At 41.9% G+C, this 26848-nt stretch overlaps 1 protein-coding gene across 1 annotated transcript in view; it reads left to right on the top strand.

Moving 5' to 3' along the window:
• Window positions 1-26108, top strand: part of LOC111981235 (protein shisa-6) — a 62738-nt gene extending 36630 nt beyond the window's left edge. The window contains exons 3-6 of the mRNA XM_024012418.3: window positions 16307-16372; window positions 17435-17455; window positions 18423-18590; window positions 21995-26108. Of these exons, the coding sequence (XP_023868186.1) occupies window positions 17446-17455; window positions 18423-18590; window positions 21995-22623 (807 nt within the window). The 5' untranslated portion in view covers window positions 16307-16372; window positions 17435-17445 and the 3' untranslated portion in view covers window positions 22624-26108. The remainder of the gene's footprint in view (window positions 1-16306; window positions 16373-17434; window positions 17456-18422; window positions 18591-21994) is intronic.
• The last annotated feature ends 740 nt before the right edge of the window (window positions 26109-26848 follow it).

Genomic DNA, 26848 nt, shown 5'->3' with positions numbered 1-26848 from the left:
CTGCCTGGGTTGTGTGCCGAGAGGCTCCAAGACATGTTCTCACAGCTGCAGCCAGCCTGTTGACATACTGTGTGGAATGGCTGGATTCTAATGAAACCAGGGGATCCACAGGCTTAATGAGGTGGAGAAATTATCGAGTTTTCCCACCACGCTCCCTGGGAAGACAGATGCTCAGTAGGCAGCGGTTTAGCTTTTCATGTCGGGAATGCAGAACACATTTCAATGCACACTACGTTGTCTGGAGTGGTTATTGCATGAAACATATTCTCATTACCAGGGCTTAATGGAAGATAGAGTGATCTGATGATAATTGACATTCACGTTGGCTGTGTTGTATCGGCTGAACAGGGGTACATTTTTGGCAAGGTTTGGTTACTGAGGGACCACAAATCCATTAAACTCTTCAATTGGTTGAGAGCAGTTCTTTTTATAGCCTGCCACAAGAGATAATTCAGCCAACCATCTTGTTCGTTTCAATAACGTTGAATATGAGAGATCTCCGGATTTTCCACATTTGAAGGTTCTTATTATTATGTGGTCAAATAATTCTCCTAAAATAAGTCCCTCTGTAAATTCGATCTGACGTAAACAAATGTTTTTAATATATATTTACAAACGTATTATACAAGTAAACGTGTTAAATTATTATTTATATTAAACTTTAAATTCTTAGTGTTACCAGCACCATGCTCCTACCAGCGGAATCATTTTGACCTAGTTGATCTTTGAAAAGGACTGGTAAGAATTGGGTGGGTGTTTTTGTGAATCTTAGGTAATCTAGGGGAGGCCAGGTCCAGCCCATGGCTGGCACTGTGTGGAAGACAAGTCAACAGAGTTTTGTGGAGTGTAATGCCAGGCCATTACCTGGAGCTGGGGAAAGCATGACTCACATTAGATTAGAGCAGTCCTCTTTCATGGTTCCCAAAGGAACACATTTGTCTTGTGGCACTCACAAAATATTGGCTAATTGTGACAAATGTGTCCTGCACAGCACAACACTTTACAATTTATACTGTACTCTCCTGTACAGCGCCCGTTCATTACTAGAATTCATTATGCACTGTGGACAGGCCTGGCGGACAGGCCTGGCGAATTGAAAGGTACCAATTTACTTTAACAATATGCAGGGCGTCCTTAATCCCTTGCTAGACCTCATCAATGAAATGGATGGCTGTGAATGCAGAGCCCATGCATCTTCAAACACCCTACTATATCAGCTGGGTTTAGAGGCCTGATTACAGAACTTGCTTAGTTGGCAACCTAAACTTTAAAATGGAAGTGCCAAACTTTATCTTTGGCTCTGCCTGGTCGCTTTGGGGGCAGCTCACTTGTATWTGGGTTCCAAAGTCATGACATCTGTGAGTGACTCGTGGCACTCACCCCTCCCCTTGCACCTTTCTATGGACCACAAGGTCCTGAGACGTGTTGTGTGTTATATAAGTGCTGTCCTGGGTCCAGACAAATCTYGAAATGAGCTGGTGAGATCAAGTTGCTGGGTCTGTGGACAGGTTGTTGGCACTGCGGGTCGATGCGGGTAGTGGTAGTGCAAATCGACCCCAAGCCTCCTCGCGCTGCACAGGCTGCCCTAGTTAAAGGGGTATTTTAAGACTTCCCAGACGGGTTTATTTGCCCTCTAACGGCGGTCTGTCTCTTTCTTAAGTTCAGCCTCTTCTTCMTTCTGAAGCATCCATCTCCTACAGATTGAAGGAATCAGCGTAAGAAAGTCAGCCTCGTTGTACATATTGTGGCACCATGTACCTGTCTTCTCTCAGTGAATTGTACGCTACAAATACTGCTACCAAAACAGAAGGTCTCCCACTGGGCACACACTGGTTGAATCAACGTTGTTTCCACATCATTTGTGGACGGTCAGTGATTATCTGTTCTACTCAATAATATTGTTATCTGCTAAACAAAGAATTCAAATGAAGCTCGTATTACAAGAATGAGATTGGGAAGGCGACATTGTCTTGCAATGTTGAAGTGCTTGTATGATTAATGGTATGAAAAGTAATTGAATGACTTGYAAAAACTGCATGATACATCAATAACTGAATCCGAATCAGAAGAAAAATGTTTGATGCTGTGAAACCCTTTTAGAGGGTAGTTTCTATAATAACTAGATAAACGTGCACATTGTTGTTGAATACTGAGTCATCTGGGTGAAAGCCCTTGCATTAAGTATCCTGATGAAAAAGAGGAAAAAGTGAATTGATGATCGTCATGACCCAACACAGCAGTGGCTTTCAGTTAAAGTATTTCACATAGCACCATTTTGTCTTCTGATGAGTTTCAGACAAATGTGATTTCAAAATCAAATCAAATCAAATTGTATTAGTCACATGTGCCGAATACAACAGGTCTAGATCTTACAGTGAAATGCTTACTTATAAGCCCCTAACCAACAATTCAGTTTAAGAAATACGAATAAGAATAAGAAATAAAAGGAACAAGTCATTAAAGAGCAGCAGTAAAATAACAATAGCGAGACTATACACAGGGGGTACCAGTACAGAGTCAATGTGCGGGGGCACCGGTTCCATAACGCCATATTGCACGGGTCCATATTGCTGTCATTTTGAATAGCCATTACCAGACTTACATATAAGAACATGTCATTAGCAGGGCGTTGTTTGAAATGGTCTCTCCCATTGTGCCCTGTTATTTGTGTCTGTTTCCATGCTCAACGCTCTCTCCTCTGACTGCCTCTGTGAATAATGAGCCACTCCCCGTTTTTTTYCCTTCATTTTTTCATTCAATATCCCAAACGGGGATGTGAATGATGAATTTCCATATCTACCGTTGATTGTTTAATCTGACAGACTGATAATAGATGTTTAATGGAGTCAGCAGAGAGGGCGGTGTCAGCCAGTTCACTTCTTAAAGAGACCCATTATCTCTAACACACTTATGATCAGCGTTTCCGGAAWGTTGCTGAAGACCTTTTGTAATTGGATTTACATYGCCTTCTTTGACTATTTGGAARTCCTGACAGGTGTGGAGTGTCAGCTATGTAATTTTCAACACTGGTGGGTGGAGTGGTGTATACTGTACCCTATGAGACATGCTGTGTGTAAGACTGACTCAACAGGCAGTTCTTTGTTGTCCCCCATGTTCCCCTTAGTACATTGTGTTCTGAGTTCTAATGCAGGAGCAGACAGCACAGCTATGAGATTGAATGACCAAATAGATCATAGTCCTTTTTTGCCTGTTGACTATTCATCTCCGAGGAGTCAAAACCCACAAAACCAATGGATAGATGTGCCTTACACCCCAAAATGTGCAAAAAGGAGTGTGGTGGAAATATGAGACTTTGAGGAATACCTGTAAAATCATCCCACTCATAGTCATAGGGGTACTTTCGCCTCCAAACCCCATGCCTTCAAGCCATTTTAGCCCATACAGTCTGAGTTCAAAGTCATCTCACAGCTCGATGAGGTGTCATTTTCTATTAACACAGATTTACAGCACCCTCTATCTCTCTCTGATCAAACATATTAGCTACAGACCTATACTTTCTGTAAACAGTCTGAAAACTACCTTGCTGAGCATGGTCTCTTTCAGTGGAAATKGGTTTTTCAGGGACATCTTGAAACAGGCAGCCTTGAAAAGGCACAGTGAAATGATCTCTTCCTGTTGTCTAATTAAAGAGCTGAGCTGTCTGGCTGGGGGAAGAGAGAGAGGGAAAGAGAGAGAGAAAGAAAGAGAGACATAAAAGAGAAGAAAAACATTTGACCTGTGCAGGCATATTGACAGCAGAAGTCTTCAGACGGAAGACAACAAGAGCAGTGTAGAGATAGCAAGTACTTCAATTACCCTRCAGTTTGATGCCTTCCTAAACACGTCACAGCTCAAAACAAATTGTTCCCTCAAATTGTTGTTTAATTTCTTCTATATGTGTGCTTAACCCTTTACACTTGTGGAAATTGGCCCATGTGGACATGGACTAATTAAAACGTTTCTAACAGAAAAACTACACAAAGCATATAAATGACCATGGTAGCAATTGAAAGAGAACACTTTGGAGATTATGGGGAAATTATCAGACCAAAGGTTAGGACACAACAGTTCACCTGGCACAAGACTGAATCCAAACGTTACACTGTTGATTTTATGTGCATTTTACATTAACTATACTTTTCACAGCATTTGTCAATAACGAAATCTGAAAATTCTCTGGATACATTCAGTAACATAATAAGAATATTTGAGAAGGTGCAAGATCAGAAAAAAACAATTACAAGGGTACTGGTGGTCCAAGTGCACTCACACCTCTCCAAACTGTACATTTCCTGAGTAATTCTAACTCACTTTTATGACAAGGAAAGAGCCTTCAACTTTAAGGTGCATTTCCGTGCTCTCCTAGCTTTCCCATTGAGGAACTGAAGCAAGCATCCTTGTAACTGCTCACTGGACACACACTGGTAGAATCAACTTTGTTTCATCGTCATTTCAATTAAATGTGTAGGGGATGGTAGAAAAAATAATGTCAAATTAGGTTATATCTACAGTAGCTTTGATTGGACTGATACATTCAAAATCTTATCTAGCAGTCATCATCATGAATCAAGTCGACAATCTACTGGCAAATCCTTTTTAATCCTTGTCATATGAAGATAAATAATGGAGAGAAATTATAGATAAAACGTATCGGTGCTCATCGGCCATTGAACATAAACATTACACAACAAGTTGGAAATCGCAAATTCACCAATGAGTGGTTTGGAAGGAATCAGTGGCTAACTGCAAGCATGCAAAGCAACCACTAACGTTAGCCTGCTATTCAATGGAGTGTTTGTGTGGGACCCAAGTCTTGTTTTAAGGGTGTCTTTTCCAAGCTTAAAATGATAAACATTCAACATTGGTCATGCTGTCAATCCAGCATGACTTCTGACGTGCTCAAAACAGCTGGAAACTGGGACCTGGGAAATCTGACTTCAGTGAGTTTAAGACAACTGGGAAATCTGAAAAAAGGAGCTCCGGCAGAGCAAATACGCTTTGAACGGCATCCAACTCTGAAGTCGGGAACTCAGGCCTCTTTCTAGAGCTACGACCTGAAGATCACTGGCATAATCATGATTCAAGCTTGTTTTTTTCTGAGTTCCTAGTTCTCTTGTAAGCACCATAAATCCAGAGAATTCCAGACTTTGATGACAAAGTTTGATTACAAAATTTGACCACGAAGGACCGCCGCTCCACCTTCCTGTTCAAGTGAGCACAGCACAACAAGGTGAGTCCAAAAATGTATTGTATGCTGCTGCATACATTATGTAATATGCCCGGGAGATATGTATACTGTAACTAAGAAAGTAATAATAAGTGTATGTTGTGTAGTCACCTGTTAGTAGTCCATGTGCCTCACCCTAATAATTTTGCCTATTGTTCTGACTTGGTGGTGCACATGTAGCCTATAACCTGTTTTAGAGAAACGTAATCATTGAATATTGTAAGAGCTTTCGTTGTCTGCTTATATGCCCCCTTTGTTTATCCTACAGTTCTGACTTGATGTACAGGGAGAATACTGTAAGAACAGCCCATGTTCTGAATTCTGTTGCTGTACATTTCAAAATTGCTGAACAAATAGTTATTTTGACTACGTCCGTCCGAGCTTGCTCATTAATGTCTTAATCAAAATTACAGATTGCCTCTTATCTGCTCGTCATCCCTTCATGCCATAGTTTGTACATCTCAATTTTCAGTAGAAACCACATTTTTTTAAGCAAGTCAGCCATATCAGCTATGTTTTTTTAAAGAATAAATGAGGCTGAATGATCTGTGTCGCTGCCAGACAAGGCTCTGCTGATAGGCAGGTGTAGCAGTGGTACGGTGTTGGGACTGCTGTTGGGACAGCTTTATGTAGGCCCTAACAGTTTGTGGACACTGTTTGTCACCATTATAGTGCAATTAATGTATTGATTAGTGTTGTGTTGTGATGTGATGTGTAGTGGCTTTGCTGGCATGCAAAAGAAAAATGTTTGGGGGGTTTGCCCCACCAAGATTTACACTCTAAAATCGCCACTGGCGGGAGGGATGGGGGCATCATCTTGTCGTGCGCAGTGCTCAAGTTTATAACTTGGGACGGCAAGGAGCCTAGCGATTAGAGTGGCGGGACAGTAACCGGTTGCTTGTTCAAATCCCTGAGCCGACAATATGCAAAAACTGCCGTTCTGCCCTTGACCAAGGCAGTTAACCCCCACAACAGCTGATCCCCGGTTGCTGATGATGTCGATTAAGGCAGCCCCCTGCAACTCTCTGATGCMWAGGGGTTGGGTTAAATGCGGAAGTTGTGCAACTGACTAGGTATCCCYCTTCCCTTTCCCTAATGGCTGTCAGTCAAAACCAGATGAGCAGAGAACCTGAGCTCTGAYGTCATGTATATCATTTTAYTGTACAGCCACTGCGTTCCAATTAAAGCGCCTATTAATGACAAAATCTGCCATTTTCAACCCGTATAAAGGATGACAAGGGCTGTGAGTGGAAAGGGCTACTGAGCACTTTGGGGTCTCCCAGTGTAAGTAACGTGTACCTTTTAGGTATAGACTGGGATGCAGATAATTATGTGCGATGAGTAAGCATGGTTTGTCGTAGCTCATAGGCATTGCTGAAAATGGTGTACCTCCACATTTATACGTTTAATTTAACGCCTAAACTTACGCTCATCATAGAGGTACCTTTATACGTACATACAAGAACATTATTTAAATAGCTGCATTCACACAGCACATCACACAGATTTCTTTTGTGATGGATGTCTGGCTCAATCTGGAGGTGAAAAAAGCCTCTCAGAAATGCTTTTAGGGCCACTTTGCTCTTTGATTTTCCCATTGAGTCGCCACATCAGGTATCTGACTCAGGCTCTCCTGAAGAAGAAAAGAAGGTTGCAGGGGGGATATGGTGATCAGAGAAATGCCATTACTAGAGGAGACCATAACAGAGAATGCTCGTTTCACTGATACTCACAAAGAGATGTGGCTTCTCTGGGGTTTTCTTGTGAGAAATATTGATCCTTTTCAGACAATGTTTAAGTAATATGATCAAGAACAGAGCTAAGCAATAATGGAGACTGACTGTTAATCATTGATGTCAATCACATGAACTTCTGTTTGTGATTGACATAAGCATAATATAGATCATGACTATAGCTAGAGGGTTGTGGTCTTATCAGTAAATTACAAGGTTTCACATAATTTTGGGGTGTGATTGCTCCATTCAGAGACATGTAGACATGAGTATTTCTGTTTCCTTCACAATCAGATCACATTTCATCCTCTCCTCTCTTCATCCCCCTTAGCAGACTGCAAGCAAATGCTCAATGTATTCCCCTTCTGGCATCTCACCATCAACCTAAATTGTCTTTAGCTTCTCTATGAATGTCCCCTTATACTGCTGATTGACTTGGCTGCCCTTTTCTGCCCACAAATATTTCTGATTCTCTTTGTTTAGTCATTTCCTGCTCCCTTCACCATATGTCTTTGGTAAATTTCACCCTTCTGACTGCCTTCATCCCCTTCACCTCTCTCCTCTCTGATCCTGTCAAACTCTCCTCTGCTGCAATGCACAGCCGTCCACCCACATCAGTCTCTTTCATGCACTCCGCCCTCCTTCTCATCATTTCTCTAGCCTCTCTCTCTCTCTCTCTCCTATCCCTCATCTCCCTCATTTCCTCTTGTCCCTTTTCTCATCTCAGCTTCTCTGATTGAACCTTTCACATTTCAGAATAAAAGTGTTCTCATGATACGCTCTCCCATATCATGAAAGCTAATAGTTTTTACCCCCCTCCCTCGACTCACCCTCAACCTGGCAGGACCTGTCTTTTCCTGTTTCCCTTGGAAATATTGTCTGTCCATCAACATCTCGGCTTCAACATGTATACATTTAATAAGCCTCAACCTGAGCACCTCACCTCTCTTCCCTGACCTCCATCACATGTTCAATGTCTTCTAATACTTCACTTGCTTCTTGACGTACCACCTTCTCTGATGTTATGCTCGTTATATTTTAGACTAATGCAGTCCTACTACGAAAACAAAAAGGACAATGTTCCAATGACAATGTTCTATGTGGATGGAATCAGTCCGTATCCTACCAGTCTGCTGTGAAAGCCTCTAAAAACATTATTGCATTTATCTATGTTCGATCAATATCTCCCAGTGCCATCTATCAATGTTTCTCCCTTGAATATAATCCACCACTGGTTCAATCACWTCCATCTCCATCTCATCAATACCATATTTTGAGAAACAGATTCTCCCTTTCTGTCTCTCTGCCTCCCCAGTGGTAAGGAGAAAAGGTGATTAAAAGAACTGTTATGAGGAGAGGAGTGGTTAGATATTTGAACAGTTACCAGGCCTGTGTTTCTCAGAGCTACTCCGCTGATATTTAATTAGTTGTCACTCCTCAACACAGCATCAGAGAAGGGGTTACTGGGTAGAACACTGGACACCCAAACAAACATTCCTCCACCAAACAAGTCAATTAATGAGCAGCCTCTACGAGCCGACAGTAGCAGATAGTTATCACCTTGATGTATGCACACTAATAAGTGCCTCTTGATGCCAAGTTTTTGTGGTTGTACATTTAGAAAGCATGGGGATAGAAAGGTGACACAACCCTCACCATGGGATGTGGAATGCCAGACGAGCTGCGGCGCATTGTGCCACCACCCACCCGCTACGGTAGCATGGGGGACAGGCATATGGCGTCAATTATTTCCCTAGTATGCTAATTAAAGGGAGACCCACCACTTTCCAAAGAAGCCTCTCCAATCCTGCCAGTGTGCAGGATCTGTAATTAATATGGGCATAACTGCGCTGGAGTGCAGATTGCAGACAYTGTTTATCTGAGATACATAGAAGTGCGCTCATCATTATGGGCGAAGGCACATGGAAAGGCGACTAATCAACGTGGTCCATATATTCTCGAGCGGCGCTCAAGTGTGGCATTCTCTCCATCACTCGAAGTCTGGGGATGCAGCTCTGGCTCTCACCCTATCATAGAACAGCACACCATTAATCACAAGTGTCTTAATAAATGCTAGGAGACGAATGTCATCCAGTGCAACACGTCACACGTAGCGCCTCACTGCGTCCAACGACTATTAATTAGCGTCATCATCGTCCCCAAATGTTTGCGGGCTGTGAGCGATCATTTCATTAGCGAACTTTAGATGGGAGATACGAGGTAAATATTTTGAAGACGGGATAACAAGATGAACAGCAAACAATTCATGCTCAAGATTTTTTGGGGCATGATATATAACAAACTGAACTCTGTGGGAGGACTAGGTATCTATCACAGTCATTATGGTTAAATAGATACAATCACCTCGTGTACTCATCTTGTGGATTGATTTTGTTGCAGGATTGGTTACTCGCAGGAGGGCTGGGTAAGAAATTGGGTTGGGTAGGAAAAGAGGCCAGCCATCATCTGAAAGGCTGGGATAAAAAAGCGAGATGAAGCAACTGATAAACAAAGGTACTGAGCCAAGTCATCTCTCACTCCCTGAAAAAGTTGTAAAATAACACCGAAGCTTCCTGCTAAGAGTTTCTATAAGTCATTCTCAAACGATTGGGCATTGATGGCATATCACCATCCTTTATCGTGGCGTGTCAAGGTGAGTGAAGACTACTTTTTACTAAGGGGGCTAAACCTCCACATTGCTCTTAAAATGCAGTTTAAAAGCTATCCTGTCCACGGCTCGGTGTTAGATGTGATTCCTCCAGTCCAGGGTTCGGTGTAGATGTGATTCCCTCCAGTGGGCTCAGGGTTAGATGTGATTCCCTCCAGTCAGGGCTCGGTGTTAGATGTGATTCCTCCTGCCCGGCTCAGTGTTAGATGTGATTCCTCTAGTAGTCAGAGGCTCGGTGTTTAGATGTGATTCCTCCGATACAGGGCTCGGTGTTAAGTTGTGATTCCCTCCAGTCCAGGGCTCGGTGTTAGATGTGATTCCCTCCAGTCCAGTGCTCAGTGTTAGATGTGATTCCCTCCAGTCCAGGGCTCAGGTGTTAGATGTGATTCCCTCAGTCGCAGGGCTCGGTGTTAGATGTGATTCCTCAGTCCAGTGCTCAGTGTTAGATGTGATTCCTCAGGTCAGCTAGTGTCACAGTGTTAGGTGATTCTCCAGTCCAGTGCTCAGTGTTAGATGTGATTCCCTCCAGTCCAGGGCTCAGGTTAGATGTGATTCCTCGTCCAGTCCAGGGCTCGGTGTTAGATGTGATTCTCCAGTCCAGGGCTCGTGTTAGATGTGATTCCTCCTCAGTCCAGGTGCTCGTGTTAGATGTGATTCCTCCAGTGCCAGTGTTCAGTTGATTAGATGTGATTCCCTCCAGTCCAGGTCGTCAGTGTTAGATGTGATTCCCTCCAGTCCAGTGCTCAGTGTTAGATGTGATTCTCCAGTCCAGTGTAAGTGTTAGTGTGATTCCCTCCAGTTCCAGGCTCAGTGTTAGATGTGATTCCCTCCAGTCAGGCTCGGTGTTAGATGTGATTCCCTCCAGTCCAGGGCTCGGTGTTAGATGTGATTCCTTCAGTCCAGGGCTCAGTGTTAGATGTGATTCCCTCCTGTCCAGGGCCTAGTGTTAGATGTGATTCCTCCTGTCAGGTCAGTCAGTGTGTTCCCTCAGTCCAGGGCTCGGTGTTAGATGTGATTCCCTCCAGTCCAGGGCTCAGGTGTCAGATGTGATTCCCTCCAGTCCAGGGCTCAGTGTTAGATGTGATTCCCATAGTCCAGGGCTCGGTGTTAGATGTATTTCCTCAGTCCAGTGCTCAGTGTTAGATGTGATTCCCTCCAGTCCAGGGCTCGGTGTTAGATGTGATTCCCTCCAGTCCAGGGCTCGCGTGGTTAGATGTGATTCCCTCCAGTCCAGTGCTCAGTGTTAGATGTGATTCCTCCAGTTCAGGGCTCGGTGTTAGATGTGATTCCCTCCAGTCCAGTGGCTCAGTGTTAGTGTGATTCCCTCCAGTCCAGGGCTCGGTGTTAGATGTGATTCCCTCCAGTCCAGGGCTCGTGTGTAGATGTGATTCCTTCCAGTCCAGGGCTCGGTGTTAGATGTGATTCCCTCCAGTCCAGGGCTCGGTGTTAGATGTGATTCCCTCCAGTCCGTGGCTCGGTGTAGATGTGATTCCTCCAGTCCAGGCTCAGTGTTAGATGTTGATTCTCCAGTCCAGGGCTCAGTGTTAGATGGGATTTCCTGTACATGAGTCACAAGGTCAGCGTGAAGGGAGAGGAAGGCTTTAGCCTCCAGTTGACTGGAGCAGTATGCCACCAGAGCATGATTCACCTCAGCCTAAGACAGTCAGGAGGTGATTGGAAGGCGATACAGAATCGATGGAAATGGATCAAAGAGCCTCATTCCCGGGGCCCATAATGGGACGATGTCATGTGGAACGCTAGACCAGCACTCTCAACCTACTGTCATTGGCCTCTCTGAGGGAAGGGAGGATTGACAGAGAGATTCAGAGCCTCACAGTCAGACACACCTGATCTGTCATTGTAATAGATGGACCTCACAGCACAAGCTGCAGTAGAGGTGCTCAGAGATCTCAATACTCACGCTCAAGGTTGTTGACCGGTCTACCTTAGCTACACAATTGACTTTGTCTCTTCAAAATGTGGGTGAAAACAAATTAGCCGAACTGAATGAAAGCAAATTGAATTGAAACGTAAATGTCTTCACCTTTGCATTCCATACCTTTGTGATTAAATGCCAGTGTGCAGTCAACCCAAGCTCATAATTGCAAAGTCATTTCAGTTGTTATTTTTCCAGCTTGTTGTCTTCACAAAGCCTGGCATTTCTCCTTCATTCAAATGTTTCATCACCTCCCCCATTAACAATTGCCTTATGCTGAAAATACATATATAATTGCGGGAAAACATAGAAAGTAATTATTCAAACAAAAAAATAAAGAAAGGGAAATTAAAATGGAAATTAATTGATCATTTGTATTCGGTAGGATTTTTGCATTTCTTCCATGAAAAACTGACTCCTTTTATTTTTAATTAGCGTCACTGAAAATTAAATGAATTAGGTTGTTGAGCATTCTTGAATATGGCTTATTCAATGAATATGAGAGCTCTTGTCATGACTTCCGCCGAAGTTGGTCACTCTCCTTGTTCGGGCGGCGTTCGGCGGTYGAAGTCACCGACCTTCTAGCCATCGCTGATCCTCTTTTCATTTTCCTTTGGTTTTGTCTTGTCTTCCATCACACCTGATTCCAATCCCATCATTACATGTTATGTATTTTACCCCTCATGTCCTTGTCGGTGATTGTTTATTGTAAGTGCTTGTGCACGTCTGTCCTGGTGTGCGTTGGGTTATGTACCCATTTATTTTATTATTCTGTTTTGTTAATAAACTGCCCTGTTGGAAACACAGTTATTTCTCTCCTGCGTCTGACTTCTCTGCCACCAGTTCGCACCCCTTACAGCTCTTTAGTATAGACATCTGTTAGTAATAGAAACAGCCGTAGAAAGAGTGTGCAAAAGGCTGATATTAGTCTGATCCTCAAATCTTATCTGGGGAAGGTTATGGGAGAAATGTTCCTGTATGCCAAACATTTGCTCGGCTCTGGATTACCACTTAATAGGTAGAGCTCAATGTCAAATTCTGTGTCTTTGAGCTTCATGCATTTCTTTTCAGAGTTAGAAAATAACCTTTCCATTAGAACTGATCCAATCCCATCAATTCATATCATATGATTCTGCTGTTTAGCCATTATAATTGCAGTTTTTTAAATGTTTGTCTTWGTTTTTTTAGTTACATATCCAATCTATAGAGTGCTGTTTTTGCAAGTGGATACCGTATGCTTCTCTCCTACATGATTCCAGGTGTTGCTGTTCTATTCAACTTGGATCCTTCAAGAAGATGATAAGATGCTAAGGCAGGGATAAAGGCAGCTTTGAATGATGTTACTTCTTTCRAATTGAAGGAGACATCAGATAAATCTGTGCTTATCCTTGYTAGCAASTCACGAGATCAACAAACTTCAGGCCACCGGAGGAGGTTTGGTAAAGTTGCAACATGTTTTTGGTTTATGTCATGTAACTGTTGCTTTTTATGTCTCTCCCAATATGGTTGTTACWWYWWTWSMMTAKKSWAWWRWWGTATCACTGGGATCTCTTTGCAGTATGTGATGCAGAAAACTAACAGACGTTGTGATGGCATTGGCAGATGAGCTGGATGAAAAATGTCCTGACCCCCTAAAGATTTGTCAATGTAGGGCAGATACAGTTATAGACCAGCATTAGTTCAAGCTCATGTGGCTCAGTGTTTCTTAAAGCAACAGTGATGTATCCAGACATGCCTTGCAACCTGTTCAAAGTGTATCCAGACATGCCTTGCAACCTGTTCAAAGTGTATCCAGACATGCCTTGCAACCTGTTCACAATCTTTCATTGTGCCTCATGACGTGTGACACATGAAGTGAGGTTTACTCTCACAATACTGTTTTGTTTTCTCTTCCGAGCTTTATTGTTGTTTTGTCTGTAGAGTGACTAATATTCTTTCTTTGAAGCACAGGGATTCAGTTAGTCATCTTGAACTTAACAATTAGAAGTCCTGGATTTCTTCTGAATGTGTGAAGAGCTAGGATATTCACTTATTCAGAATTGTAGCAACAACTACACTGCTGTACACTGAAACAAAGCAGCACCTGCAAACCATAATCACACCCCAAAAACATCCTGCAAGCGTTGTGCACAATAGAACCTCTGGTCTCAGCGCATATCGATACAAAGCCCACATCCATGCAGAACCTGTCTGTGTTGATGGTAGGTTCTTGCAGTGCATCTGCCCCAGCAGGCTCCTGTCCCTCCCTCTACCACCGCAGGGTGTAAGGGGGAGAGATGAGGTGAGATGAGCCTCAGCCCCAGCCAGCCACCCTGCAGGGCCCACATGACACTTTACACACTGCCAGGGTAATGACACGGYGTGGGCTCTCATCGTTACAGGCAGTCCATCAGGTTTCCCTGACAGGGGCAGAGTGAGGCTTTCAAAATGGATCTGGGTAACAGTGGGATCCCTTCTGTCTYGTCCAGCCGCTGGAACCTGGAAGGGTTTCACTCAGTGGTGCCCAAAATGCCTGCATTATGTTCAACCAAGCATGTTTGACATGTTGAGGTGATGTTAAACCATTAGATATGTAGTATGTATGTAGTTCCTATGTAATAAAGTTTGTTCATTATAATAACCAGAGATATCGGTTTGAGGGTTATGACAAAGTACAATGTGGACTCATAATGGGTAAAATGCGAACAATTGTTGGTATCAAGTAAAGCATCGTCTGGATGAAGACTTTCACACAACAAAGCCATTCCAAATTAGCTCTATTACAGTAGATAGACTACACCTGAAGTGCAGATGTGTATAACTCCAACAATACTGTTTTATGGCATTCATTATTTCAAATTCTCACAAAGCCCCTCCACTGACAGGCTCCAGAGCATGGAAATAAGAATGAATAGAATGGGCTTTCCCATTCAAGGCAACGATGGCATTATGGGATGGGCCATGGCGGTCTTTGCGAGTGTACCCAGGAGTTTACCAGTAAAATTGCCAGATTTAGAGGTTCCAAGCCTGTTCTATTCATTCKTATTTTTATGATCCAGAGCCCTGCAGGCAGTACAGCTGTTCATCCAAACATTCCTGTACCTGTTTCTGGACACGTTACAGATTGGAATGAAATGACTGGACACCTCTGCATTTCTGAGAGTCGTGTGACTTATCTACTGTACATCAGATTCATGAATTGATGCATTTACATAGTGGTGGGTGGATATGGGAGTCCTGGGGCATGACATCTTCCCACCTCCTTACACACAACAGACAGGATGTGGGTGTTCTTCAGCAAACAACATCATCTGCGGTTGTTCACATTTGCTTAACTTTTTAAGGCGTGCAACTGTAGGAGGTCCACTCTGAGAAGATAATCAATGGTGATGCAATACAAAATGGATGCACATACTGTATAAGAAAAACGTAATGTTACCAACGTTTATGAAAAGCCAAAGGAAAGCCAATACAACAGGAAGGCAGATATAGGAGCAGTCACTCCAATCAGTTTTTAAACAACCTTTTTTTGTGACGGCCTGATTGTTAGACAGTTTGTAGATAGCAGGGAACCTCTTCTTTTCAGTGTAAAACTTTTTCCCTGGCAAGCGCAAAGCAGGTTAGTTTAGCTCAGCCATCTGAAGATTGTGTAATTGGTCCCTTGATCAAACAGGGTGATTGAACAGGGCAATACAGCTATAGTGTGAAGGGAGATTGGGCACAAATCTTGTTTTATGTTCGTAAAGGATATTGGGATTTGGAATACCGGTACATTGCCATTTAATTGGATGGTGTTGTCCATTGGTTGTTGTTCTACTCCATTGTATTGTTTCTAAAAAGCTATTCCTTTAGAACTATGGTAAAATCCAGTTTAACAAGGTACTTTACCCTACTGTGCTGATTGCTTTGACATAAATCTCTCCAACAGGAAGCACTTTTCCCTGCAAAATGTATGTTATGCGCAGTTTCCAGCTTATCCGAAACCAGAAGACGAAATGAAAGCTTGTGTTGCCACACATCTTTTTTGTAACTGTCACAACTCTCCATTAGCAAGTAACGGAAAGAAAGCAACTGTTGTTCTAACGCCACGGACAGGCTCTCCTGTCACTTCACGTTAAACATTCTAAAGAGTTCACATTTTATTTGAGTTTCTTTTGTGTTTAGGGTTCTAATGGGATGATCAATGAATTTGTTGAAATGCAAATAAGGTACAGTGTCCTGCATCTGCTGCTGTAGCAGAGGAGAAGCTGTGCTCTACATTGACCAAATAGACCTCATCGAATAAAGGGAACATATTCACTCCCTCACATGACATGAAGTCCCACAGATGTCAGGAAGTTGACGATTCTGATGAAATCTGTCTTACCTCATTCTTTGTTGCTCAAAAGGGAATAGCACAAAATGCCTGCCTTAAAATGTGAAAACTGTGTAGTAGAGTAAAGATGCACAAAATCCCATAAATCATCAGTCAGATATCAAAGCACACCACTGCTATCTTTAGACAGATCTCATACTTTGAATTTAGTAACGCATAGACAATTTACTAAAATGTCTGTCAATGGGACATAGGTTAATGTGATCATTCACAGTGGTGTCCAGTCAGCCTGCATTACAAGAGTCAATGATCACAAAAATGAGGGAAAAGTTGATAATATTGTCATGTATTAACAGCCATTTATTTGACATGAAATGCACATAATGTGCATCTATGGTAATGTTTAATTTGATTTCCAAACCTAACCTTTTCATTGTTTTCCCAATAGGCAACCACCAACATGATTATCAACATAGTCACCTGGATCTTACCCAGGCCCACACACCTAAAATTGGTAAGGATATTTAAGGTTTGCATGTTCACATAAGTACAGTATATATAATATGACTGTGGTTGGTTGCTAATATTTCACTCTTTCCAATGAGTAATAAAAATGTTTAGATAGTAACTAACCGTCTGTAGAGATATATGGTAGATGGAAAGTACATTATGGATACTAACCATGCCCTTTTAAGTGTGAGATTATACTGCCACACAACACACAGTGGCTCTTGGGTATGCTACAAAGATATCTTCATTTACCCCAATAAATTTGAGGGATGATTAGGTCATATTGATTTCCTGAATGCATCAGCTCCAGTATGACACATGAACTTTGACTAAATTCGAAATAAGTCAAAATATGCTTTTTTATAATTCAAGCGAGGACAAAACTATTTTTCTTGACAGGAAATGAATAGCTTGGATAGCAAATTAAACGGGTTCTTGTGGAAAATGAATTATAATGGCATCTGTATGGCTTACTCAAGTTATTGAAAAACTTCAATTACTTATATTGTGCCTTATCTATTTTCCTAAATGAGATTTTCTATGAAAAGAGAGATGCTTTTTAGCATGAAATTATTGAGTGGTCACAGCTCTAACACTGCAGTGAAACACCATGAGTTCAGAGAGAAAAGCTATTTGTGCATTGTTGCACAATGCACTGAAACTCTACACCATGCTACAATGTCTGTTTCAACATCAGTGGAGCTGTGGACTCCAACCTCATGGCAGGATAGTTTTCCAATTGTATGTTTTGAGGCCAACATTTTCAAAGGCAAAGGGACTTTTGAAAGTACCCATAAGTAGATAGGTCTCTCCAACACAGACACCAAAGGATAGCTTTCAAGGTGGATCAAACCAGAGCTGATTATGAATCACTACTATTGAGAATGGCCACAATACATAGGAATCTGATTACTTTATTTGACTAATACGATCATTATAAATAGCATAGACTTTCAACAACTAATTTGAAACAGAAAATGTCATACACATTGGTTTGGTTATTAATACATACTATGAATAATGTTTGTTACTGATCCATTTTCTCTTACTTGGATTTGTTATGTAGCCCACAGACAAATGAGACATGGTAAGTAATACGCATATACACCTGCTGTACATGTGTATTCCCTTTCTCTTTTACGTACTGTATATGTCGACCTCTTGTTGTGACAGTTGGTGACAGTGACGTCTTGTATATCGCTGGGGTCAAGGCGGGGGGTCACTCTTMCTTTTTGTTCAGACTGAATGAACCAAAGTTGACACCAAACTCTCACTTAACTTCTCACTCTGCTCTGCTCTCTTTCTCTCTCTCTCTCTCTCTCTCTCTCCAGTATCTCTCTTTGTTGGGTTAGCTTCCACACACTGTTTGCAATTTGTAGAGTCTCATTAAGATCTGTGGTAACGCTTCAGAACCGGACCTTTGTTACACAAAATACACATTCTACTCCCTTCCATCTTTTCTTGCTCACACTCACAYTCTCTTTCACTCTGTCTCTCTCKCTCTCACGGAATGCCTCACTTCTGTTCCACATGGTCCTTGGTGTTGTGTGTCCCTGTCCTCTCTATCACAGTAGTCACCCAGACCTATTTATAAACCTGCCACCGCTGACCAGCACCTCAGAGGACTGCTAACGCTCCAGCTGCCTGCGCCACGACCACTTGTCCCACATAACCATGGCCACAGCAGCCAGGCAGGCAGCATAGCCACCCGCAATGGCGCCACGCCTACTAGTGACAGCTAGTGTGGCGAGTGCACTTGCAGTCGAAACCAATCCTAGCACACCAGAATTGCACTCTGAAATAACATTTAAAAAACCCTTCAACAAATCATGTTAAATCCCGGTTAGAAGAGTCGAACATAACAGTCCCCACTTCATCTATTCTCACCCACATACCCCCACCGCACCCACACACCCTCCTCACACCCACACTCTGTATCCTCCTGTCTCCTCCAGTGAAGACCCCCTGTGTACGCGCCCCTCTCTGTGGCATCCTCCAGACTGTCTGATTGTAGCCTGATTGCACTGTGTCAATCTCTCCTGTCTCCCCTGCAGAGAAGCCCCAGCGCATGAACAACATCCTAACCTCGCAGACAGAGCCGTACGACCTGGACATGTCCTTCTCACGCTCTTTCCAGAACCTCACCCACCTGCCTCCCAACTACGAGCTGGCGGCAATGAGCAAAGCTGACTTAAGTAAATACTCCTCTCTCCACAAATTAAGTAGGTGGTCTTTCATTACATACACCATCATGTTTGCTTGATCTCCTGCCTGGACCCCGCCAGTCCACAGGGGGGAGAAAAGGTTGATCTTAACACATTGTGTTGAAGTCCACATTGCATTCAAGAACTGTGATGCAATAGTAACCCTGTATGGATGCCTATTACAGGGATGCAAACATAAGTCATGAGCACAAAGTCATTGGGGTTATGAGCTGAATCCATAGGAAGACATCTCTGTGTGTGAGATGGGTTTCTTGAAATGCACAAGCACATGTTAAAGTCACTGGATTCAGCCCCATTGTCCCCATCTACTGACCCATTGACTGACATCTAATTGTCATGTTATTTGGCTCCATCTGTGGCMCATGTCATGTAGCTAATGTCTGGTAATGACATATTAACAGCCATTTCTCCATACCCACATGAGTCTAGACGCCAACAAGATGGGACTAATGTCTCTGAGATGAGATCTGGGTCAGCCCGATTATTATCATTATACTTCCTCTGCATGATGGCTTGACTTTCCCCATTCTCCATGTCCCCTATGACAGCTGCATGATCCACAGTATGCTCCTCCTCTAGTATCCTGTGGTTGGTTGCGTTGCATGTGTCATGCAAAAGCATTAGTTCCTTCCTGCTCGAATGTTCATTAGTGCTGTATTAAAATAAATAGGGTGTGGTATTCTAGTGCAGGCTTGTATGTTATGCTCAGTGTGGACACAGAGAATCAATGTGACGAAACCTTCGATGTGGACAACATTGATAACATCTGAATTGTCTATACTCAGCAATGCGTTGTACTGCTTCTTCATCTAGTACTGCTCAATAGAAACATTACCCACTGGGCACACACTGGCTGAATCAACATTGATTCCTCCTCAATTCATTGTAATTACGTTGAACCAACGTCTATAATAGACGTTGAATTGATGTCTGTGCCCAGTGGGTAGATATAAGACCATAAAATAATCCAAGGATTTCATAACCTTGATGAAAAAATTTAAAATCTCATACATGTTWTGCACCAATTTAAACTCCCTTCATAGTATGTTACATACCTTTAGATCGTAGATTGTGTCTCTCCCTTATCAAACCAAGGGGTCTTCTCTTAATGTCATAGGGCATTGTAAACACACTGACATCACAGAGAGGAATCCAATTAAATGAAAAACTGTTTGAGCTGGGACCCATAAACCCTAAAGTATTTGTCAGAAAAGTGAATATTTCAGTTCTCTACCTACCTACAGTACAGTGACAGCTCTTCTGAGAGGAGAGGTCCCTCATACCTCTGATAGATGCTGTGGCTTTGTGCAAGGAGAGAGGCTTTGGAAAAACGCCAAAAACGTATATAATGAGTTGCTTTTTTAATGAAACCATCTGGAGAGATGATGACGAAAATCTAATTAATATGGTTCATTTGTGATTCTAAATGCACATACTGTAGTCTGTGTGGGATTCCTCCTCTTCCTCCTCCTCCTCCTTCGTTCTCCCCTGTCCGTCAGACAGGACTGGAGGGAGCCGGGGATGGAGATGGAGGACACAACTCTAAAATAACCTGCTCAGACCCTCCAAGGAGCTAGCGGGTGGAGGGAAGGGAGGAGGCAGCAGCAATCTTATCTGGCTCGGTCTTCTCCTTCCCTCTGTAATCAACTTAAAAGGCATTAGAACACTCGTCAGAACAACAGAGCCCTTTTAATCCCCATGCCAAGCAAAAAGCTAAATGATATTATTGTGGGCCCCTTTCTCTTACCACGCCTTATCTTAATCCCCTCTAAAGATCCCTTTATAATTGATGTTTCACAAGTTTTTTTACAAGTGTATGTGCATTATGTGATTACTGCTCCGTCTGGGCCGGATGATGGCGTATTGGGATCAATAGCTACCACAGATGAATATACTCACCATATTGAATTTAATCTGGGAGAGTGGAGACTTTAGTTTAATTAAGGGTAAGGAAAGGGAAAGGGGATACCTAGTCAGTTAGCCACAGCTAGCAGGTTTGTGGTTTCACCTCACCTTTGAGACCCCATGCCCTCTCAAAATCGAATGCAAGTTAAAGTGCAACGTCTTATTCRAAGCAGCAAAGAAATGAATCCAGCATATATTTCTTTAACATAAAAGTAAAAAGGAAGGAAATWMATTTGTTCTTTGTAACATCATGAGCATGRACACAAAACACACAAGGTTGACCTGCCTAYRGATTKCCTAGTTTAGTGAGCTGTCAGACTCCATGCTCGCCATGAWAAGAGTTACAAAGTTGCATCTTTCATACTAATAATGTGGCCTAATGCCCTATGTGAATTATTTACGAAAGGCCTAACATTTTTAACAGCAGTTAAAATGTCAAATTTAAATTGATTTTGAAATGTCAAAACTAAAGCATCTGAGGAGAGTTGGTGGAAATGTCTCTGAGTACAACATGAAATCAACCCCTATTTCAACATGGSATAGTATTTTCAATGCAATGATGTCAATTCTAATGATTTGATCTATAGGCTTAGGATAAACTGAACCCTAATCCTTATAACTCTTGGCAACGAAGAGGAACTTAAATGAAGCTAAGGGACATGTCCTGTCTACTGTGGGCAAGCTATAGCCTCTGGGTCAGTGTTGTTGACATTTCTTACCATAATGTCACACCTAAAGGGACCCCTGGAGAAAAAGACAAAACGCTAATGCCAGAACTCTAACCCATGTCTTCTTCATTAGTGATGCATGGCTGGGGAAAATAAATCCCTTACGTAGAGAAAAAAAAGGTGATCTTCTCTATCCAGGCGTGGCATCTATCTAAGGAGGAGGGTTTAAATATCCATACTAAAACAAAATCCTTATCATCCAAATCTTAGTCAAGCACATTTTTAGACCACCTCTTGAGGCCTTGGGAAATTAGCTTCCGCTGAGGTATCTAACCCCCAGAGATGACAGTTAGTCACAGTAGTTTCAGGGTGCCATCAATCTGATGTTGCCAGGCCCAGCCGGTCTAAAAGCCTGTTTAAAAGTCATTTGAGAGGAGCCCGCCGCTTTCCTCATGCAGATGTAATGACTTTAACATCAGGAGAGTGTTGGCACTCGCTGTAGAGCCCCTCTGTCAAACCACTGGCTACCCTGCAGTGCAACACTCGCATCACTGACAGTTTGATTGTTTTGCCTCGCGGCAGGCGTATAGTCCTTTCCACACCAGAACAGGAGTGGAATTATTGTGATGCGAGAGAGCCCCTGCCTTCTCCCATGAAAGCAGAAGGACAGAAAATGCAATCATAATCAAAGGGGAATTGTAGGAGTTGTCACAGTAGAACTGCTGAGCTGATCCAGTCAGGAGGAGGTATAGAATCATTCTTTATATAGAGTGTAATGTTTCTCCTSTCCTTCTCCCTCTCTCCTCCCCTCACTCCTTTCCCACTCAGGTGATAAGGACATAGATGAGTACTACAYGCGGAAGCGACACCAAGACTTGGCAGGTCGGCAGATTCTGCAGCCGCCCCACATGGTGAAGCTGAACACAGAGCCCCACCAGCAGCACCGTCAGCGGCCTCACCGTGTCCAGAGGRCCATGTCCCAGGACCATGTGCTGTCCCCAGAGAGGACCCCACGTCATGGCTACGGCCTCTCRGCCTACAACATGGGCRTCTCTTCCTACGGCAGCCGCATTCTCTCAGAGGAGCAGCTGCTCTCCGCAGACCGCCTGCAGTCCCAGGACCCCCTGCTCTCGCCGGACAAGATGCTGTCGCTGCGGCGCTCCAACTTCCGGGAGAAGGCCATGTCGCGGGCCATGTCCCATGTAGACATCAACTTTGTGCCCACCACACCTGTCATGGACCGCAGTGAGCGCTACGCTAAGATGCAAAAGATGCACTCCCATCCCACTACCATCAACGACTCATACAACACACTCACCGTCAACCACCCGACCACCAACAAGAGGCAGCAGTTTGCCTCACGACGGACACACACGGTGGACCATCTACAGTACATCCCAGGCCACCARCACAACAACCAGTACCGCACRGCCAGTAAGAACGAGGTAACTGTTTAACGAGAGGGTGGCTGGCCAAGGATTCCTGTGTCAACAGACTGTCAACAGATGAAAACAGCAGATACTTCCAGAGGTGTGCAACCTCACCATAGGTCTTCTTTTCAAAGTAGCCAACAACTAACCCTTCTTGCTTTCAGCTCAAGCTCTCTGTTTCATTCAGATTTGGATTATCACAACTAGAATCAACAACCACAAAGACATCTGTWCTTTCTCTATAGGGCAACATAAGGGCTTTGCACGTTGACACATAAGGAATGCTTTATGTGAGGTTATTCGTAAGAMGACAATATTTTTTAAAAAGGGGAATTGGAAAGGAACTGGATCAACTTTATAAATATATACATATATTTACTATTTGTATTTTCAGTCCTTGTTATAGCTTTAGAGATTCTTATTGAACTTAACTGGTGTTAGAACTTCAAGAGGTGCCTCTCGRAATTGTTCCCAWTTCAATGATGAMGTGGAYTTGTGGGTTAAAAAGCACAATTAATGKKTTTTTTCTCTGTTGATTTATTCTTGTTTTTTGGTAACGGMCAGCACATATCAGCTTATTAGTGSATATAGTGGCAATTTCCGTTGCATAAATGATTGTAAATAGGCTATATTAGCAGAAGTATACACTAAATGAGAAGAGCTGGACAAGTGGAATTGTTGAGTTTCTACCCAAGAGTCTACAGTCTTTTCACAATTAAAGATCACAATTTCAGATTAGTCCAACCCCTCAACAAATACTTGATACTAACAAACATGTACAATAATGTGTGTGCGTATGTGTGTATATTTTTGTAACTGTGCTTGTAGGATGATTGTGTATGGCTAGGGTTGAATCAACCTCWTGCCACTGTTAATTGGCAGCTTTAGACTGTAGGCACACTACTCCACAGGTGACCATGTAARCTAATGCTTCTTTCAATAGCTTCATTTTCTGCACTCATTCCCTCGCTATATAATCCAAGTGGATGACATCCATTTTGTTTTGAGTTGGGAAAAGCTGCTTTCATTTTGATATACAGTATTGTTGTATATTTGACTCCATTCATCAAAGATGAATAATAATAGTTGTTGTTATGTGTTTACAATTGTTACATTGTTGCAGGTGTGTTGACGTACCTGAAACAATCGACAAAGAGGACATCAATATAATCACTAGCTAAACAAGGATTAAAACTGTGATTTTTATGTCCAGATGTTTTCATTAAAGCAATGCCTTATTGTGTGGAAGCCCATACTCATGTTCTTAATTGTATAATCACGCTTGTGTTTTTATGTCTTGTGACTAACGTGTTGATCCATAACCAGCTTTGTATGTCATTTTTTATCATGGATGATTTACCAGCACTATAGAAGCAAAGGACAGAATCAGTTTCGGTGATATACCTCAGAATCTATAGGACACAAATTTTACAAGGATGAAATTCTTAAATTAACTAAATGTTCTTTGAAAAGAAGCAAAGGAAGTGATTATTTTAAGCAAAAAACATAAGAAACTAGAATTGAAAAAATATTTCACATGATTAAAAAAAATGTCTTCCACATTTTCGAATTCATCCAGACTTCCTTGTGGACTCCCGCTGTGTCCTCTTATACTTACAGAGTAACAGACACATCAAGTACATGATTTGTCGATGTTTTTACTTTTCAACTATCTCTTCAGTTAACAAGAAAGTCCAAATATTATCGTAAAATCCTGGGTCATGGAAATGGGTATATAGACATTTACTGTAGAGATGTTGTTATATAAATTTGCTGGTCATTGTCAATTTCAAACATTGTCACTGGTGTACTACCTGAAATGTTAGGAGCTTGCGTAATATTGTTACAACTTGTGCAGTGTGTCCATATTTAAGACTTAATTTTGCTTTGTCGTTTTGTCATTACAACAGAGGCTAACAYTGCAATTTTTCTTATTAAATGATATGCGTATATCATTATATGACTAGCTATATTATACTGTATGTTCACATGCAATGTAGACACAGTAGAAATTGATGCACTTGAAATATTAAGAGCATCTATTACACTAGTTTCAAGCCCCTGTATCAGCTAAGATACTGAGAGGATAGCAAATAAAATGTCATTTATTTTGAGGTTCAAGTTAAGGCCAGAGTACCAAAAAAAACATGATAGTTCAGTATGGAGTTTCATAGTCCTTGTCAAGCTCCAATGATAGTTTTATAGCCATTTTTTGTTGTTGTAGCTATGTCAGAGAAAGAAAAAAAAATTGCAACGAAAAAATGACATTTGATGGCCCTGACTCTGACATGGTGGACCTGCAACACTGTGTTGTACTGATGTTACACCACCGGAATCTTACAGACATGTCTCTAAGCAACCATCTGTCTGGCTCAAATACATCCACCCCATTGCAGAGCTCTGGTTTTACTTTCCAGTCAGTCAATGATATTGCCCACAAGAAGCTTTTCCCACACACATGAGGCTAGAGCTCAGTTTTGGCAGTAGGTTCTGAGACTAACGTGCTGCTAAGTTGTTGCGTCCCAAGATCTGTCTGCTGTAAAAGCACTGTTTACTTTTGTTGCAAATATTCCTTGCCATTTATTAAGCTTGTATTTTTATGTGTCAATGTGGTATGAATGAAAATTCCTTTGTGTCTTTGTTGCACAAACAATGGAGGACTAATTTAAAAAGCTTCAAAGCAAGCAGTATACGACTGTTCCTGTGCAAATGTTTTTGTTTACAAATGAATTATTAAAGCACATCCCATGTGTATTGTACAAAACAATAATCAGTTTAGTAAATATGGAGTCTGGGGGAATTTTTTTGCATGTTCATTTAAACAATATTCACGAATTAGAGAGTGAATTGGTAATATTGGTATTATGTTTTTTCATGGCTGAGGTATAAACATATAACTAACTGTTTGTAAAGAATGACAGAGGACCATAACCCACAACTACTGTATATATGGAATTATACAACTTGTTTGACAGTCTAATAAATGTATAAACCTAAACATTTCAACATCAAATTAGCATGTACCCCATAGATATAATACTATGGACCTCCAGGTTAAGTTACAAATCGTTGTTATCCTGTCACCTATATTAACTAGACTAAATGCTACTCTGAGATTTYTGCAAGAAGTTGCCCAAATTGCAACCTCACCCACAAGGTCTTACACGCCACACATTTGGAATACACATGAAACAAGATAAAGAAACAACATCTTTATCCAMTGCAGTGCATTGATGACAAGACCTGCTATAGTATATCCCTTTGTCCTTTGTCATTAAATAAAGTTTCCAGTGCTCYTCCACTGCTGCAGTTTGTATAAWTCTATTGGTAGGTAAAGTTGTTAACTACACATTAMTGATTAAAWTCAATAGGGGAGCATTATCAACTCTTTTTTCCCCTCCTCTTCCCCTGAGAGTTTGAATCTRCTGTATTGTACTATCGACAGAGGTCATTGACCTAATGGCACTCACAGTAACAACAGAAYACATTATGACTGCCATTACTCTGATGACACACATATTAATACCCACTGTTTCCAGAACAGCCAGTGCAATTTCAAAGCCTCTTTAAATTCATAGAGTCAGAAGAAAACATTTCCWYGCAACATGAAAACAAAAGCCTTTTGGTTGCAATTGTGTACAGATAAATGGGAAACAGCTATGGTTTTCACTTTGTGTAGGACCCTCCCATTTGCATTTAGATGGGAAAAGGTCATGGCTATTGGAACATGTGAGGTAAGAAGGAAACAGCAGTGGTCAGACACATTAACARACAGAAAGGAAAATGAATCTGCGCAAAATTGGTCCATGGCAGAGTACATTAACCAACTGAACTTGTTTTTCCACTAATAGTTTTTAAAATAAAAAAAATTGTCCTGCCAAAAACGAAYTTACAGATGTAGGGATCAATTTGATCAATCTTTTGTTGGTGAGAATTTTCCTSCACCGCTTTAGGATTTACATATATTCACTGAAAACTCAGACTAACAGTATTGCATTTTCACGTAGTCTACTTTTGGCCAGCTAATAGCCTAACCACCAATCAGGCAACATTATAGAATAAACGTTCAACTCCTGTTGCTGCAAGATTATTTTGCTCTGACAATATAGGTCAAACATCTGTATATTCTAAGCCATACAACTCAAGGGAGTTCTCTGATATCAGAGAAGTTGTGGCTTTACCTCAGGGTAAACAGTTCAAAGGAAATGCCACTGCCAACAGGAAAACGGCCATGTTGTTTCTGCCATGGCAC

Source organism: Salvelinus sp. IW2-2015, linkage group LG20 (genome assembly GCF_002910315.2).
Source record: "Salvelinus sp. IW2-2015 linkage group LG20, ASM291031v2, whole genome shotgun sequence".
Lineage (NCBI taxonomy): Eukaryota > Metazoa > Chordata > Actinopteri > Salmoniformes > Salmonidae > Salvelinus > Salvelinus sp. IW2-2015.
Note: the sequence above shows the minus strand (reverse complement) of the source record. Positions and strands in the feature narration are given on the sequence as shown.